This window comes from Rhinoderma darwinii, chromosome 4 (genome assembly GCF_050947455.1).
Source record: "Rhinoderma darwinii isolate aRhiDar2 chromosome 4, aRhiDar2.hap1, whole genome shotgun sequence".
Classification (NCBI taxonomy): Eukaryota; Metazoa; Chordata; class Amphibia; order Anura; family Rhinodermatidae; genus Rhinoderma; species Rhinoderma darwinii.
The window spans coordinates 410,212,178-410,226,190 of NC_134690.1; the positions used below are offsets into that span (position 1 = coordinate 410,212,178).

Here is a 14,013-nt window from a genome sequence, read left to right on the forward strand (position 1 = left end):
GAAATAATACTAGAAATAATACTAGAAATAATACTAGAAATAATACTAGAAATAATGCTAGAAATAATGCTAGAAATAGTACTAGAAATAATGCTAGAAATAATGCTAGAAATAATGCTAGAAATAATGCTAGAAATGATGCTAGAAATAATACTAGAAATAATGCTAGAAATAATACTAGAAATAATGCTAGAAATAACGCTAGAAATAACGCTAGAAATAATACTAGAAATAATGCTAGCAATAATGCTAGAAATAATACTAGCAATAATGCTAGAAATACTAGAAATAATACTAGAAATAATACTAGAAATAATACTAGAAATAATGCTAGAAATAATGCTGGAAATAATGCTGGAAATAATGCTGGAAATAATGCTGGAAATAATGCTAGAAATAATGCTAGAAATAATACTAGAAATAATACTAGAAATAATGTGTAGAAATAATACTAGAAATAATGCTAGAAATAATGCTGGAAATAATACTAGAAATAATGCTAGAGATAATGCTAGAAATAATGCTAGAAATAATACTAGAAATAATGTGTAGAAATAATACTAGAAATAATACTAGAAATAATGCTAGAAATAATACTAGAAATAATGTGTAGAAATAATACTAGAAATAATGCTAGAAATAATACTAGAAATAATGTGTAGAAATAATACTAGAAATAATACTAGAAATAATGCTAGAAATAATGCTAGAAATAATACTAGAAATAATGCTAGAAATAGTACTAGAAATAATGCTAGAAATAATACTAGAAATAATGCTAGAAATAGTACTAGAAATAATGCTAGAAATAATGCTAGAAATAATGCTAGAAATAATACTAGAAATAATGCTAGAAATAATACTAGAAATAATGCTAGAAATAGTACTAGAAATAATGCTAGAAATAATACTAGAAATAATGCTAGAAATAATGCTAGAAATAATGCTAGAAATAATGCTAGAAATAATGCTAGAAATAATGCTAGAAATAATGCTAGAAATAATACTAGAAATAATGCTAGAAATAATGCTAGAAATAATGCTAGAAATAATGCTAGAAATAGTACTAGAAATAATGCTAGAAATAATACTAGAAATAATTCTAGAAATAGTACTAGAAATAATGCTAGAAATAATACTAGAAATAATACTAGAAATAGTACTAGAAATAATGCTAGAAATAATGCTAGAAATAATGCTAGAAATAATGCTATACTAAAAATGCCAGAGGTGATCACAGGGATAATGGGGATGATGAGACAGGGATGATGGGAGTCATCAGGGTATAAGTTTAGTAATGGGGGTGATATTGGGGTGCTCCCACCTATAGACCGTATTATTTGACACAATTTTACGCGACACGAGCTTCTCCTATTACCGCCGCACAGACTCCACTGCGACGGTTAGAGCGCTGTCAGTAAGGATGTGCCTCCCCTTTTACATTTCTAATGCTCTGATTGGTCCCCCGGCAGCTAGTATTGCTTGACTGCTCTCTATGGCCGCAGTCATGTCACTGGGCACGGAGCAAGTTTACAGCGATGCCATAAGTGTACAGCAAATCACGCTAACTTCTCCCCTCCCATGACGTACCTTTTATGTCCTGGGATGGGAAGGGGTTAAGTCATGCGTAGATTCAACAGGTCTGGCAGGAATCGGGCCTGGCTGTGGTTCGTGTAATTCAACCCAATTGTCAATTGACTTTGGTAAACTGGTGGATTTAGTAGCTAAGGGGGCAAATCGTTTTTCACATAGGGCCAGGTCCGACCAAACAGAATTTGGTGTTTTCTGGTCTAATGTTGAAGTCGTCTGATCGGAAACGTTCAAGTGTGACAAAAATAGGCGAAATTGGGAAGGGTGCAAATACTTTACACAGCCCTGTACCGCGTGCTGAGCCGCTCCGTGATATTAAGCCGCCATTTTTAGGGGCGATGGTATGAAGCTAGAGCACTCCCTCAAGTTTATCGTCTAAGCTCATCCACCAGCGGCGCCTCATAACGCCAATCACTGCTGTAAATAAAGGCAGCTTGGTAGAATGCAATGCAGGGGCGGCCAGACCCTGAGGGTTACATCTGACTGAAGAGGTGCTGAACTGGTCACATCTGGGACCACACCTCTTAAGGGGAGGGATCTATTGTCATGGCCCCACCTCTTAAAGGGGAGTGCTCTTAAAGGGGCTGGTTTAGGCTGCCCCCCCTACCCCGACCAATCCCTTCTATTATGTGTCCAGTAGTATGTGCTAATTCTCTTTGTGCTGGATCCTGATTGGCTGCAACGTGCGCTCTGCTCCCCCTTCCGCTTAGGTCTGCTATCTCTAATGTTTTCTTCTCTTCAGACTCCTGGGTCCAGGTCATGGCGCTCTGCAGCTTGTACCGCAACTTCCGAAGCTTAACGGTGGCGTGCAGCAGAACGGCACCCTCTGTGCTCAGTCACCAGGTCAGTGCCACCCCTCCACCAGCCACAGGGTGTATGCAGACGGGTGTTAATGGCGGCTCATTACATCATTCCCTTGTCCTATGTTTCTGACCCATCCACTAGGGGCGCTGTGTGTGTGTGTGTGTGAATTATTAATCAGCGACTGTCTGCTGGAACTTGTTTATAGTAACATGTGTAGTGTCCTTCTCCTCTGTAGGCTTCACCGTCCTTACTGCTGCCCTCTAGAGGTCTCCTCACCACATCGCACCTCAAGGCTCTAGAGATATGGAAGCCTCCGACCAAGTACACAATCAATCCTATAGGGAAGAGGAAAACGGGAGGGCGGGACCAGACCGGTGTGTAATATATTGTTAGATCGCTGTATATCACATCATTAAAGACTATCAGTCTCCAAATTGTATGTGCCGCTTGTCTCCCGAAATCTCTTGGGTGGCCACTCTTGTGTGGCCGTTTGACAACCCCCCCCCCCCCCCCCGCTCTCCTTGCCTAGCAGCTTTTGACCCCTTCCTTAGGCTGGCCTCCCGCTCTCCTTCTCCTTGACTGGCCACTTGTTCTTCTTTGCTGGCCGTTCATCCTCCTTCTTGTCTGCCAGTTCCTCCCCCCCCCCCCCCCCGCTTCTTTGCTGGCCATTCATCCCCCACTCCTTGGCTGGCCGTTCATCCCCCACTCCTTGGCTGGCCGTTCATCCCCCACTCCTTGGCTGGCCGTTCATCCCCCACTCCTTGGCTGGCCTCTCTAACCTCAGCAGTATTTCATTGTATTGGTGTGTTACAGGTCGGGTGCGTGTGCGTGGCATTGGAGGGGGACACAAGCAGCTCTTCAGGATGATTGACTTCCGTAGACTGAACTATGAGCTCGGACGGGAGAACAGTCCATTCCAGGAGAAGGTGATTGAGGTGCGCTACGACCCGTGCAGGTAATTACACGCAGCCCCATCTTAACACGTTGACCGATTCCCAGTGTCGCGCAACTCTCCCCCAAGACCAGGCCTTTAACCTGAGATGTGTGAGCTCCATGACTCTGTATCTTCGTGTGTGTGTCCCTTGTTATCATCTTTGGGTCATATGAAGTTCCGCTCTTGTATTCGCCTTGTGACGCGACATCTACTTCTCCCAATATCTCTGCGGAGCTTCATTCACGGGATAACTAAGACCGTTGTAGACCCACAGAAGGTCTCCTGCCTATTGGCGACTGCGGTCAGTTTTCGCGTCTCGTACCTTCTTTAGAGTTGTACTTCTATGATGGCTGAGCACTCGTCAGGAGTGGAGTGTTAGCTCTTTGTTACAGGTCCTGTTCTCTGTGTCTTTCTTGCTCTCGACAGGTCGGCAGACATCGCACTGGTGGCCGGTGGCAAGCGGAAACGTTGGATCATTGCTACAGAGAACATGAAGAACGGAGATTTGATCACGTCGTCCGGACACATTGGACGTATGGCAGGTATGATCCATGGAACGGACAGGGCGGGCGCAGCACATGTCACATGATTGTAACTGTTATTTGCTAGTGTTTGCTCAGGAGGGGGACGCCCATCCACTTGGAGCTCTGCCAGTTGGCACCCTGGTTAACTGCCTGGAAGTGATCCCCGGGAAAGGTGCCCAGTGCATCCGAGCTGCTGGTGAGTCACTGGGCTCTGCACACAAGACCCACAGGGAAGTGACGTGTGACTGTGTATATGACGTGGGCTCTTCTCCTCTCACAGGCACGTGTGGGGTGTTACTGAGAAAGGTGAACGGGACGGCCATTGTGCAGCTTCCGTCCAAGAGACAAGTGCAGGTGACCATGTCGTGACTTCTGCTCCTCCTGACTATGTGAGATTCCACAATCTGAGTGTCCCACCCTCTCCCCTTCACAGGTGCTAGAAACTTGCGTGGCCACTGTAGGACGTGTTTCGAACACCGACCACAACAAGCGGATAATCGGCAAGGCTGGGCGCAACCGCTGGTTGGGAATCCGACCGTCCAGTGGACTATGGAAGAGGAAAGGTGGCTGGGCTGGACGCAAGATTAAACCACTGCCCGCTCTCAAGAGCTACGTGAAGTTACCAAGTGCTAGACCAGCACCTCGGGCTTGACCACTGCCATGATTTATAACCTCCATGGTCTGGGCTGACCGCCATTGTTCCATCGTCCTTCATACTGGGGATGCAGAGCTTGATCAGAACCAATGTGATCACCCACGGTGAAGTCACTAGTACAGATCAGCATGTCTGGAGAAGTGCTGCAACCAGAGAGTAATCCTGGCCCTACCACTAGGTGGCAGTGCTGTGCTGGTGGGCAGTATAGTGCTGCCTTCACCCTTACTGTTGAGGTTAATGGAGTTCTGTTATGGAATAAAATAAGTGCACCTTTTGTATAACACACGATTGGTTCTTATTTCTCTGATCACGCATAAGGCAGTAAGACGTTACAATCAAGGATGCCCTATGGTAGGGAGGTGGTCAGGTGAGGATGTGTTGGATGCCCGGTGGTGGGGAGAAGGTCTCGCGAGGATGTGTTGGATGCCCTGTGGTGGGGAGGAGGTCAGGTGAGGATGTGTTGGATGCCCGGTGTTGGGAAGGAGGGGAGAAGGTCAGGTGAGGATGTGTTGGATGCCCGGTGGTGGGGAGAAGGTCTCATGAGGATGTGTTGGATGCCCTGTGGTGGGGAGGTGGTCAGGTGAGGATGTGTTGGATGCCCGGTGGTGGGGAGGTCTCATGAGGATGTGTTGGATGACCTGTGGTGGGGTGGTGGTCAGGTGAGGATGTGTTGGATGCCCTGTGGTGGGAAGGAGGGGAGAAGGTCAGGTGAGGATGTGTTGGATGCCCTGTGGTAGGGAGGAGGTCAGGTGAGGATGTGTTGGATGCCCTGTGGTGGGAAGGAGGGGAGAAGGTCAGGTGAGGATGTGTTGGATGCCCTCTGGTAGGGAGGAGGTCAGGTGAGGATGTGTTGGATGCCCTGTGGAGGGGAGGAGGTCAGGTGAGGATGTGTTGGATGCCCTGTGGTAGGGAGGAGGTCAGGTGAGGATGTGTTGGATGCCCTGTGGAGGGGAGGAGGTCAGGTGAGGATGTGTTGGATGCCCTGTGGTAGGGAGGAGGTCAGGTGAGGATGTGTTGGATGCCCTGTGGTGGGGAGAAGGTCAGGTGAGGATGTGTTGATGCCCTGTGGTGGGGAGGTGGTCAGGTGAGGATGTGTTGGATGCCCTGTGGTGGGGAGAAGGTCAGGTGAGGATGTGTTGATGCCCTGTGGTGGGGAGGTGGTCAGGTGAGGATGTGTTGGATGCCCGGTGTTGGGAAGGAGGGGAGGAGGTCAGGTGAGGATGTGTTGGATGCCCTGTGGTGGGGAGGTGGTCAGGTGAGGATGTGTTGGATGCTCTGTGGTGGGGAGGAGGTCAGGTGAGGATGTGTTGGATGCCCTGTGGTGGGAAGGAGGGGAGGTGGTCAGGTGAGGATGTGTTGGATGCCCTGTGGTGGGGAGGTGGTCAGGTGAGGATGTGTTGGATGCCCGGTGGTAGGAAGGAGGGGAGAAGGTCAGGTGAGGATGTGTTGGATGCCCTGTGGTGGGAAGGAGGGGAGAAGGTCAGGTGAGGATGTGTTGGATGCCCGGTGTTGGGAAGGAGGGGAGAAGGTCAGGTTAGGATGCGTTGGATGCCCTGTGGTGGGAAGGAGGGGAGAAGGTCAGGTGAGGATGTGTTGGATGCCCTGTGGTGGGAAGGAGGGGAGAAGGTCAGGTGAGGATGTGTTCGATGCCCGGTGTTGGGAAGGAGGGGAGAAGGTCAGGTGACGATGTGTTGGATGCCCTGTGGTGGGGAGGAGGTCAGGTGAGCATGTGTTGGATGCCCAGTGTTGGGAAGGAGGGGAGAAGGTCAGGTGACGATGTGTTGGATGCCCGGTGGTGGGGAGGTGGTCAGGTGAGGATGCGTTGGATGCCCTGTGGCGGGAAGGAGGGGAGACGTTCAGGTAAGGATGTGTTGGATTCCCTGTGGTGGGGAGAAGGTCTCGTGAGGATGTGTTGGATGCCCTGTGGTGGGGAGGAGGTCAGGTGAGGATGTGTTGGATGCCCGGTGTTGGGAAGGAGGGGAGAAGCTCAGGTGAGGATGTGTTGGATGCCTGGTGTTGGGAAGGAGGGGAGAAGGTCAGGTGAGGATGTGTTGGATGCCCGGTGGTGGGGAGAAGGTCTCGTGAGGATGTGTTGGATAACCTGTGGTGGGGAGGTGGTCAGGTGAGGATGTGTTGGATGCCCTGTGGTGGGAAGGAGGGGAGAAGGTCAGGTGAGGATGTGTTGGATGCCCTCTGGTAGGGAGGAGGTCAGGTGAGGATGTGTTGGATGCCCTCTGGTAGGGAGGAGGTCAGGTGAGGATGTGTTGGATGCCCTGTGGTGGGAAGGAGGGGAGGAGGTCAGGTGAGGATGTGTTGGATGCCCTGTGGTAGGGAGGAGGTCAGGTGAGGATGTGTTGGATGCCCTGTGGTGGGGAGGAGGTCAGGTGAGGATGTGTTGGATGCCCTCTGGTAGGGAGGAGGTCAGGTGAGGATGTGTTAGATGCCCTGTGGAGGGGAGGAGGTCAGGTGAGGATGTGTTGGATGCCCTGTGGTAGGGAGCAGGTCAGGTGAGGATGTGTTGGATACCCTGTGGTGGGAAGGAGGGGAGGTGGTCAGGTGAGGATGTGTTGGATGCCCTGTGATGGGGAGAAGGTCAGGTGAGGATGTGTTGGATGCCCTGTGGTGGGGAGGTGGTCAGGTGAGGATGTGTTGGATGTCCGGTGGTGGGGAGGAGGTCAGGTGAGGATGTGTTGGATGCCCGGTGTTGGGAAGGAGGGGAGAAGGTTAGGTGAGGATGCGTTGGATGCCCTGTGGTAGGCAGGAGGGGAGGAGGTCAGGTGAGAATGTGTTGGATGCCCTGTGGTGGGGAGGAGGTCAGGTGAGGATGTGTTGGATGCCCTGTGGTGGGGAGGTGGTCAGTTGAGGATGTGTTGGATGCCCGGTAGTGGGGAGGAGGTCAGGTGAGGATGTGTTGGATGCCCGGTGGTGGGAAGGAGGGGAGGAGGTCAGGTGAGAATGTGTTGGATGCCCTGTGGTGGGGAGGAGGTCAGGTGAGGATGCGTTGGATGCCCTGTGGTGGGGAGGAGGTCAGGTGAGGATGTGTTGGATGCCCTGTGGAGGGGAGGAGGTCAGGTGAGAATGTGTTGGATGCCCTGTGGTGGGAAGGAGGGGAGGAGGCCAGGGAGGGCTTGGATTAGTAGACCGATCAGAACTGCAACTCATCAGCGTTAAATGAAAAAAGAACAGATGATATAGACGTGTGTGTATATATGTAGTATGTGTGTTGATGTGTGTGTAGATATGTAGTGTGTGTGTGTGTGTAGATATGTAGTGTGTGTGTGTGTGGATGTAGACGTGTGTGTGTGTGTGTGTGTGTGTGTGTGTGTGTGTGTGTGTAGATGTAGACGTGTACAGTAGTGTTAAAAACAAAAAATAGTGAGTTTAAAGATAGCAAATAAAGCACAAAATCCTTGTAATAACTTATTTGCCTGAATCCCCTGGAAACCCTCCACGCTCTCCTCCACCGCTCTCCTCCGCCGCTCTCCTCCGCCGCTCTCCTCCGCCGCTCTCCTCCACGCCAGAACAAGAAGAACATTTCTCCAGTTTGTGTTATTACTGAAAGTAAAGAAAAAGAGGAGGAAGAGGAATATCCGGGTGTTCACAGCAGCGTCGGCATTTATCTATAAAAACTCAGAAATGTAACTGATAAATGTCTGAGCTGTCACGTTCCCGCAGTAATATCTGAGCTGTCACGTTCCCGCAGTAATATCTGAGCTGTCACGTTCCCGCAGTAATATCTGAGCTGTCACGTTCCCGCAGTAATATCTGAGCTGTCACGTTCCCGCAGTAATATCTGAGCTGTCACGTTCCCGCAGTAATATCTGAGCTGTCACGTTCCCGCAGTAATATCTGAGCGGTCACTCTCCCGCAGTAATATCTGAGCGGTCACTTTCCCGCAGTAATATCTGAGCTGTCACGTTCCCGCAGTAATATCTGAGCTGTCACGTTCCCGCAGTAATATCTGAGCTGTCACGTTCCCGCAGTAATATCTGAGCTGTCACTTTCCCGCAGTAATATCTGAGCTGTCACGTTCCCGCGGTAATATCTGAGCTGTCACTTTCCTGCGGTAATATCTGAGCTGTCACTTTCCTGCGGTAATATCTGAGCTCTCACTTTTCTGCAGTAATGTCGGAGCTGTCACTTTTCTGCGGTAATGTCGGAGCTGTCACTTTCCCGCAGTAATATCTGAGCGGTCACTCTCCTGCAGTAATATCTGAGCTGTCACTTTCCCGCGGTAATATCTGAGCTGTCACTTTCCTGCAGTAATATCTGAGCTGTCACGTTCCCGCAGTAATATCTGAGCTGTCACTTTCCTGCGGTAATATCTGAGCTGTCACTTTCCTGCAGTAATATCTGAGCTGTCACTTTCCCGCGGTAATATCGGAGCTGTCACTTTCCTGCAGTAATATCTGAGCTGTCACTTTCCCGCGGTAATATCTGAGCTGTCACTTTCCTGCAGTAATATCTGAGCTGTCACTTTCCTGCGGTAATATCTGAGCTGTCACTTTCCTGCAGTAATATTTGAGTTGTCACTTTCCCGCAGTTATATCTGAGCTGTCGCTTTCCCGCAGTAATATCTGAGCTGTCACTTTCCTGCAGTAATATTTGGTGACATCACCGCTGTCTCTGAGAACTCTTGACATGTTACGTGGAGTCCACACGTCCTGCCCCTGTGACCAGGTCTCCAGTCCAGGAAGATGATTGGACGACGCTCCACGGTTCCTCTGTACTTTTTGATGTCACTCCACAAGTTCTCTATGGGATTGAGGTCGGGGGTTGGGCTGCCGCTCCATTTGAAGTTCTCTTAGGGTATGTTCACACGGCCTATTTACGGACGTAATTCGGGCATTTTTGTCCCGAATTACGTCCGAAAATAGCGCCTCAATAGCGCTGACAATCATCTGCCCATTGAAAGCAATGGGCAGACGTTTGTCTGTTCACACGAGGCGTAATTTACGCGCCGCTGTCAAATGACGGCGCGTAAATAGACGCCCGCGTCAAAGAAGTGACTTGTCACTTGTTTGGCCGTAATTGGAGCCGTTATTCATTGACTCCAATGAATAGCAGCGCCAATTACGTCCGTAATTGACGCAGCGTTCAAGCGCCTGCAAGTGCCGTAACGGCTGAAATTACGGGGATGTTTTCAGGCTGAAACATCCCCGTAATTTCAGCCGTTACGGACGCCCTCGTGTGAACATACCCTTAGGGTATGTTCACACGATGAGAGGCATTTACGTGTGAAAAGACAGACTGTTTACAGCTGCCTCGTTTCACACGTAAATGCTCCTCCTCGCATTTTGCGAGCCGTTTGAGACGCTCGTAAATCTTGAGCTGTGCTTCATTGAGTTCAATGAAGAACGGCTCAAATTACGTGGCAAAGAAGTGCCCTGCATATAATGTATATAAGTGTCCTGCATATAATGTATATAAGTGTCCCGCACTTCTTTGCCGAGGCAGTCCATTTACGCGTCGTCGTTTGACAGCTGTCAAACGACGACGCGTAAATTACAGGTCGTCTGCACAGTACGTCGGCAAACCCATTCAAATGAATGGGCAGATGTTTGCCGACGTATTGTAGCCCTATTTTCAGACGTAAAACGAGGCATAATACGCCTCGTTTACGTCTGAAAATAGGTCGTGTGAACCCAGCCTTTCTGCTGCCTTTTGGGCCATTTCTCTTCGGCGTAGGACAACGTGATCTCAAGTATTGTGATCTATTCAGACTGATCGCTGATCCCTTGTATGTGATAAATAGGCCAAGCACCGGGTAGGAGACACATCCCCGTATCATGATTTTTGCAGCACCTCGCTTTCTGTCTTCACACTGGGGCCTGTACCCAGTGCTCGGGGTCGTCTGACATTGTCTACGGCCACTAGACCCAAAAAGAACAATTTTGCTTTCATCAGTCCACGACATGTGGCGCCGTTTCTCTTTGGGCGGTCAGTTTGTTCCCGGGCAGATTTTAACCCCTTCAGGACACATGTTCTTTGCGGCGAGTTCTTGCTGGTGACTCGTCTTCACTTAATCGTCTTGTGATTGGAGCAGATCACCGGAAACTTCACATCTTCATCTTTCTAGAGGTGATCATTGGCTGAGACTTTACCATTTTGGCTTTTCTTCCATCCATTGAACTGTAGTTCGCGCTTCCTTCCACGTCTCAGGTTTTGGCGTTTCCATCTGTGTCTCTCAGGTTTTGGCATTTCCATCCGCGTGTTTCAGGTTTTGGCACTTCCTTCCATGTCTCTCAGGTTTTGGCGCATCCTTCCGCGTCTCTCCAGTTTTGGCGCTTCCTTCCGCATCTCTCCGGTTTTGGCGCTTCCTTCCGCGTCTTTCAGGTTTTGCCGCTTCATTCCGCGTCTTTCAGGTTTTGCCGCTTCATTCCTCATCTTTCTGGTTTTGGCGCTTCCTTCCGCGTCTCTCCAGTTTTGGCGCTTCCTTCCGCGTCTCTCCAGTTTTAGCGCTTCCTTCCGCGTCTCTCAGGTTTTGGCGCTACCTTCCGCGTCTCTCAGGTTTTGCCGCTTCCTTCCGCGTCTTTCAGGTTTTGCCGCTTCCTTTCGCGTCTTTCAGGTTTTGGCGCTTCATTCATCATCTTTCTGGTTTTGGCGCTTCCTTCCGCATCTCTCCAGTTTTGGCGCTTCCTTCCGCGTCTCTCCAGTTTTGGCGCTTCCTTCCGCGTCTCTCCAGTTTTGGCGCTTCCTTCCGCGTCTCTCCGGTTTTGGCGCTTCCTGCCGCGTCTTTCAGGTTTTGCCGCTTCCTGCCGCGTCTTTCAGGTTTTGCCGCTTCATTCCTCATCTTTCTGGATTTGGCGCTTCCTTTCGCGTCTTTCTGGTTTTGGCGCTTCCTTCCGCGTCTCTCAGGTTTTGTCCCTTCCTTCCGCGTGTCTCAGGTTTTGGCCCTTCCTGCCGTGTCTCTCAGGTTTTGGTCGCCACTTCAAGGATAGTTTTAGCTGAGCAGCCGATATTTGCTGCACTTCTCTAGATGTTTTTCCTTCTCCAATCAACTTTTTAATCAAAGACCTTTTTCATCAGAACATTGTCTGGATCATTGTCGGGGCCCGCAGCATGAGGGGGTCTGTGCCGCCCACCGGCATGGGCCCCCCATGGCCAGAGACTCCGCTAGCAGCTGCTATAGCGAGACGCCACTGAAGGGGTTGTTCCTACAAAAGACATGGGATACATGTGTGATCGGTGGGACGCCAAACGATAAGGAGAACGGGGGACTGGATGTCCCCTGAAGTTCTCCATGACAAGCATCAGGCTTCCGGAGTCTGCCGGCAGCTCCATAGAAATGAATTGTTCACCGGTCGAGCCTGTGCGCATGCGTGACCAGCGCTCCTTTCATTTTCATTGAACTGTGCTGTAGGGCGTTATCTACAGGGGGGGGCTGTATGGCGCTATATACAGCTGTAGGGCATTATCTACAGGGGGGGCTGTACGGCGCTATCTACAGGGGGGGGCTGTACGGCCTTTTCTACAGGGGGGGGGGGCTGTACTGCGCTATCTACAGGGGGGGGCTGTACGGCGCTATGTACAGGGGGGTTGTATTCCATTATCTACAGCAGGGGGGCTGTATGGTGCTATCTATAGGGGGCGCTATGTGGCAGAATCTACAGGGAGGCACTATCTACAAGGGGGGTTGTGTGATATCCAGGGGAGGGGGGCCCCAGTCAAAAGTTTGCTATGGGGCCCAGTCTTTCCTAGTTACGCCCCTGGTCTGGAACGACCCGTTTTCCCCAGTATTTCAGAAGGAAATACCCAATAACCTACATGTGCGACATTTACCACCCTCCGACCTTAAATAAGGGCAACAATGTACCCCTGTTATTCCACAGAATAAAGGATTCACCAATGTAACACCGCGATTCTTGTGAACAACTAATGATTCAATTCCTCAGAACGAGCGGCTCGCTTCCAGCTGATATGTTTGGGCCCTCCCCTTCCTGGTATAATACGGGCGCCCTCGCTTCCAGCTGATATGTTTGGGTCCTCATCTTTCTGGTATAATACGGGCACCCTCGCTTCCAGCAGATATATTTGGGTCCTCCCCTTCCTGGTATAATACGGGCACCCTCGCTTCCAGTTGATATGTTTAGGTCCTCCCATTCCCGGTATAATATGGGCGCTCTTACTTCCAACAGATATGTTTGGGCCCTCCCCTTCCTGGTATAATACGGGCGCCCTCGCTTCCAGCAGATATGCTTGGGCCCTCCCCTTCCTGGTTCCCTAATTTTAGGGCCTCGATAAATCGCCTTTTGAAACATAAGAAATATTCCCCTTGGGCCGGCACAACCGCATATTTTTATTTCCTGACTTATTAGAGCCTTAACTTATTCTTAACTCACTACACCCCTAGATTAATTACTCAAGGGCTGTAGTATCCCAAATGGAGTCACTTTTTTGGGCGTTTTCATTCTTTTGTCCCCTCAGGGGCTTTGTAAATGTGACATGGCGTCCGCAAACCATTCCTGCTAAATTTGAGCTCCAAAAGCCAAATCGCGCTCCTTCCCTTCTGAGCCCCGCCGTGTGTCCAAACAGCCGTTTATGACTACATGTGGGGTATAGTTTTCCTTGGGAGAAATTGCTTTACAAATGTTGCGGTGCTTTTTCTCCTTTAGTCCTTGTGGAAATGAGAAAATTCGCTAAACCTACATTTTCTTTGAAAGAATGTAGACTTTTTTAATTTTTACGGCCTATTTCCAATAATTTCTGCAATAAACCTGTGGGGTCAAAATTCTCATTATCCCCCTAGATAATTTCCTTGAGGGGTGCAGTTTCCCAAATGGGGTCTTTTTTGGGGTGTTTCCTATGTTTCGGCACCACTAGACCTCTTCAAACCCGACATGGTGCCTAAAATATATTCTAATAAAAAGAAAGCCCCAAAATCTTCTAGGTGCTTCTTTGCTTCTGAGGCCAGTGCTTCAGTCCATTAGGACACTAGGGCCACATGTGGGACATTTCTAATCTGGGCAATAAATATTGAGTTGTATTTCTCTGGTAAAACCTTCTGTGTTACAAAAATAAATGGATAACAAATGAATTTCTGCAAAAAAAAAACACAAAACATTTGTAAATTTCCCCTCTACTTTGCTGTAATTTCTGTGAAACACCTAAAGGGTTAAGAAATGCTGTTTTGAATACTTTGAGGGGTGAAGTTTTTAAAATGGGGTGACTTATTGGGGGTTTCTAATATATAAGGACCTATGTCTGATTTGAAAAATGAGGCGGTCAGGAAGGTAGTGGCCAAAGCGGGAAGGGCTTAATGCTACCATTTTGGGGTACATGCGAGGTTTTGATCACTTTTTATTCCATTTATTGTGGGAGATGTGGTGACCAAAAAATAGCAATTCTGCCGTGTTTCTTAATTGGTTTATTGTTTATTTTTTTCACGGCGCACGCGGCGGTTAAATAACGATATATTGTAAAAGTTCAGACTTTTACGGAAGTGGCGATACCAATTCTGTTAATTTTTTATTTTTTTTACTATACAATGCTTTAGGGGGAAAAGT

The 14,013-nt window shown here is 49.1% G+C and overlaps 1 protein-coding gene across 1 annotated transcript; it reads left to right on the top strand.

Annotated features, from left to right (window-relative positions):
• The first annotated feature begins 2,307 nt into the window (after positions 1–2,307).
• On the top strand, positions 2,308–4,788 carry MRPL2 (mitochondrial ribosomal protein L2). The gene is made up of 7 exons (XM_075864639.1): positions 2,308–2,433; positions 2,630–2,768; positions 3,208–3,349; positions 3,755–3,870; positions 3,938–4,048; positions 4,133–4,206; positions 4,286–4,788. Exons 1-7 carry the CDS (start codon positions 2,350–2,352, stop codon positions 4,502–4,504), a joined length of 885 nt encoding a protein of 294 aa, XP_075720754.1. The 5' UTR covers positions 2,308–2,349; the 3' UTR covers positions 4,505–4,788.
• The last annotated feature ends 9,225 nt before the right edge of the window (positions 4,789–14,013 follow it).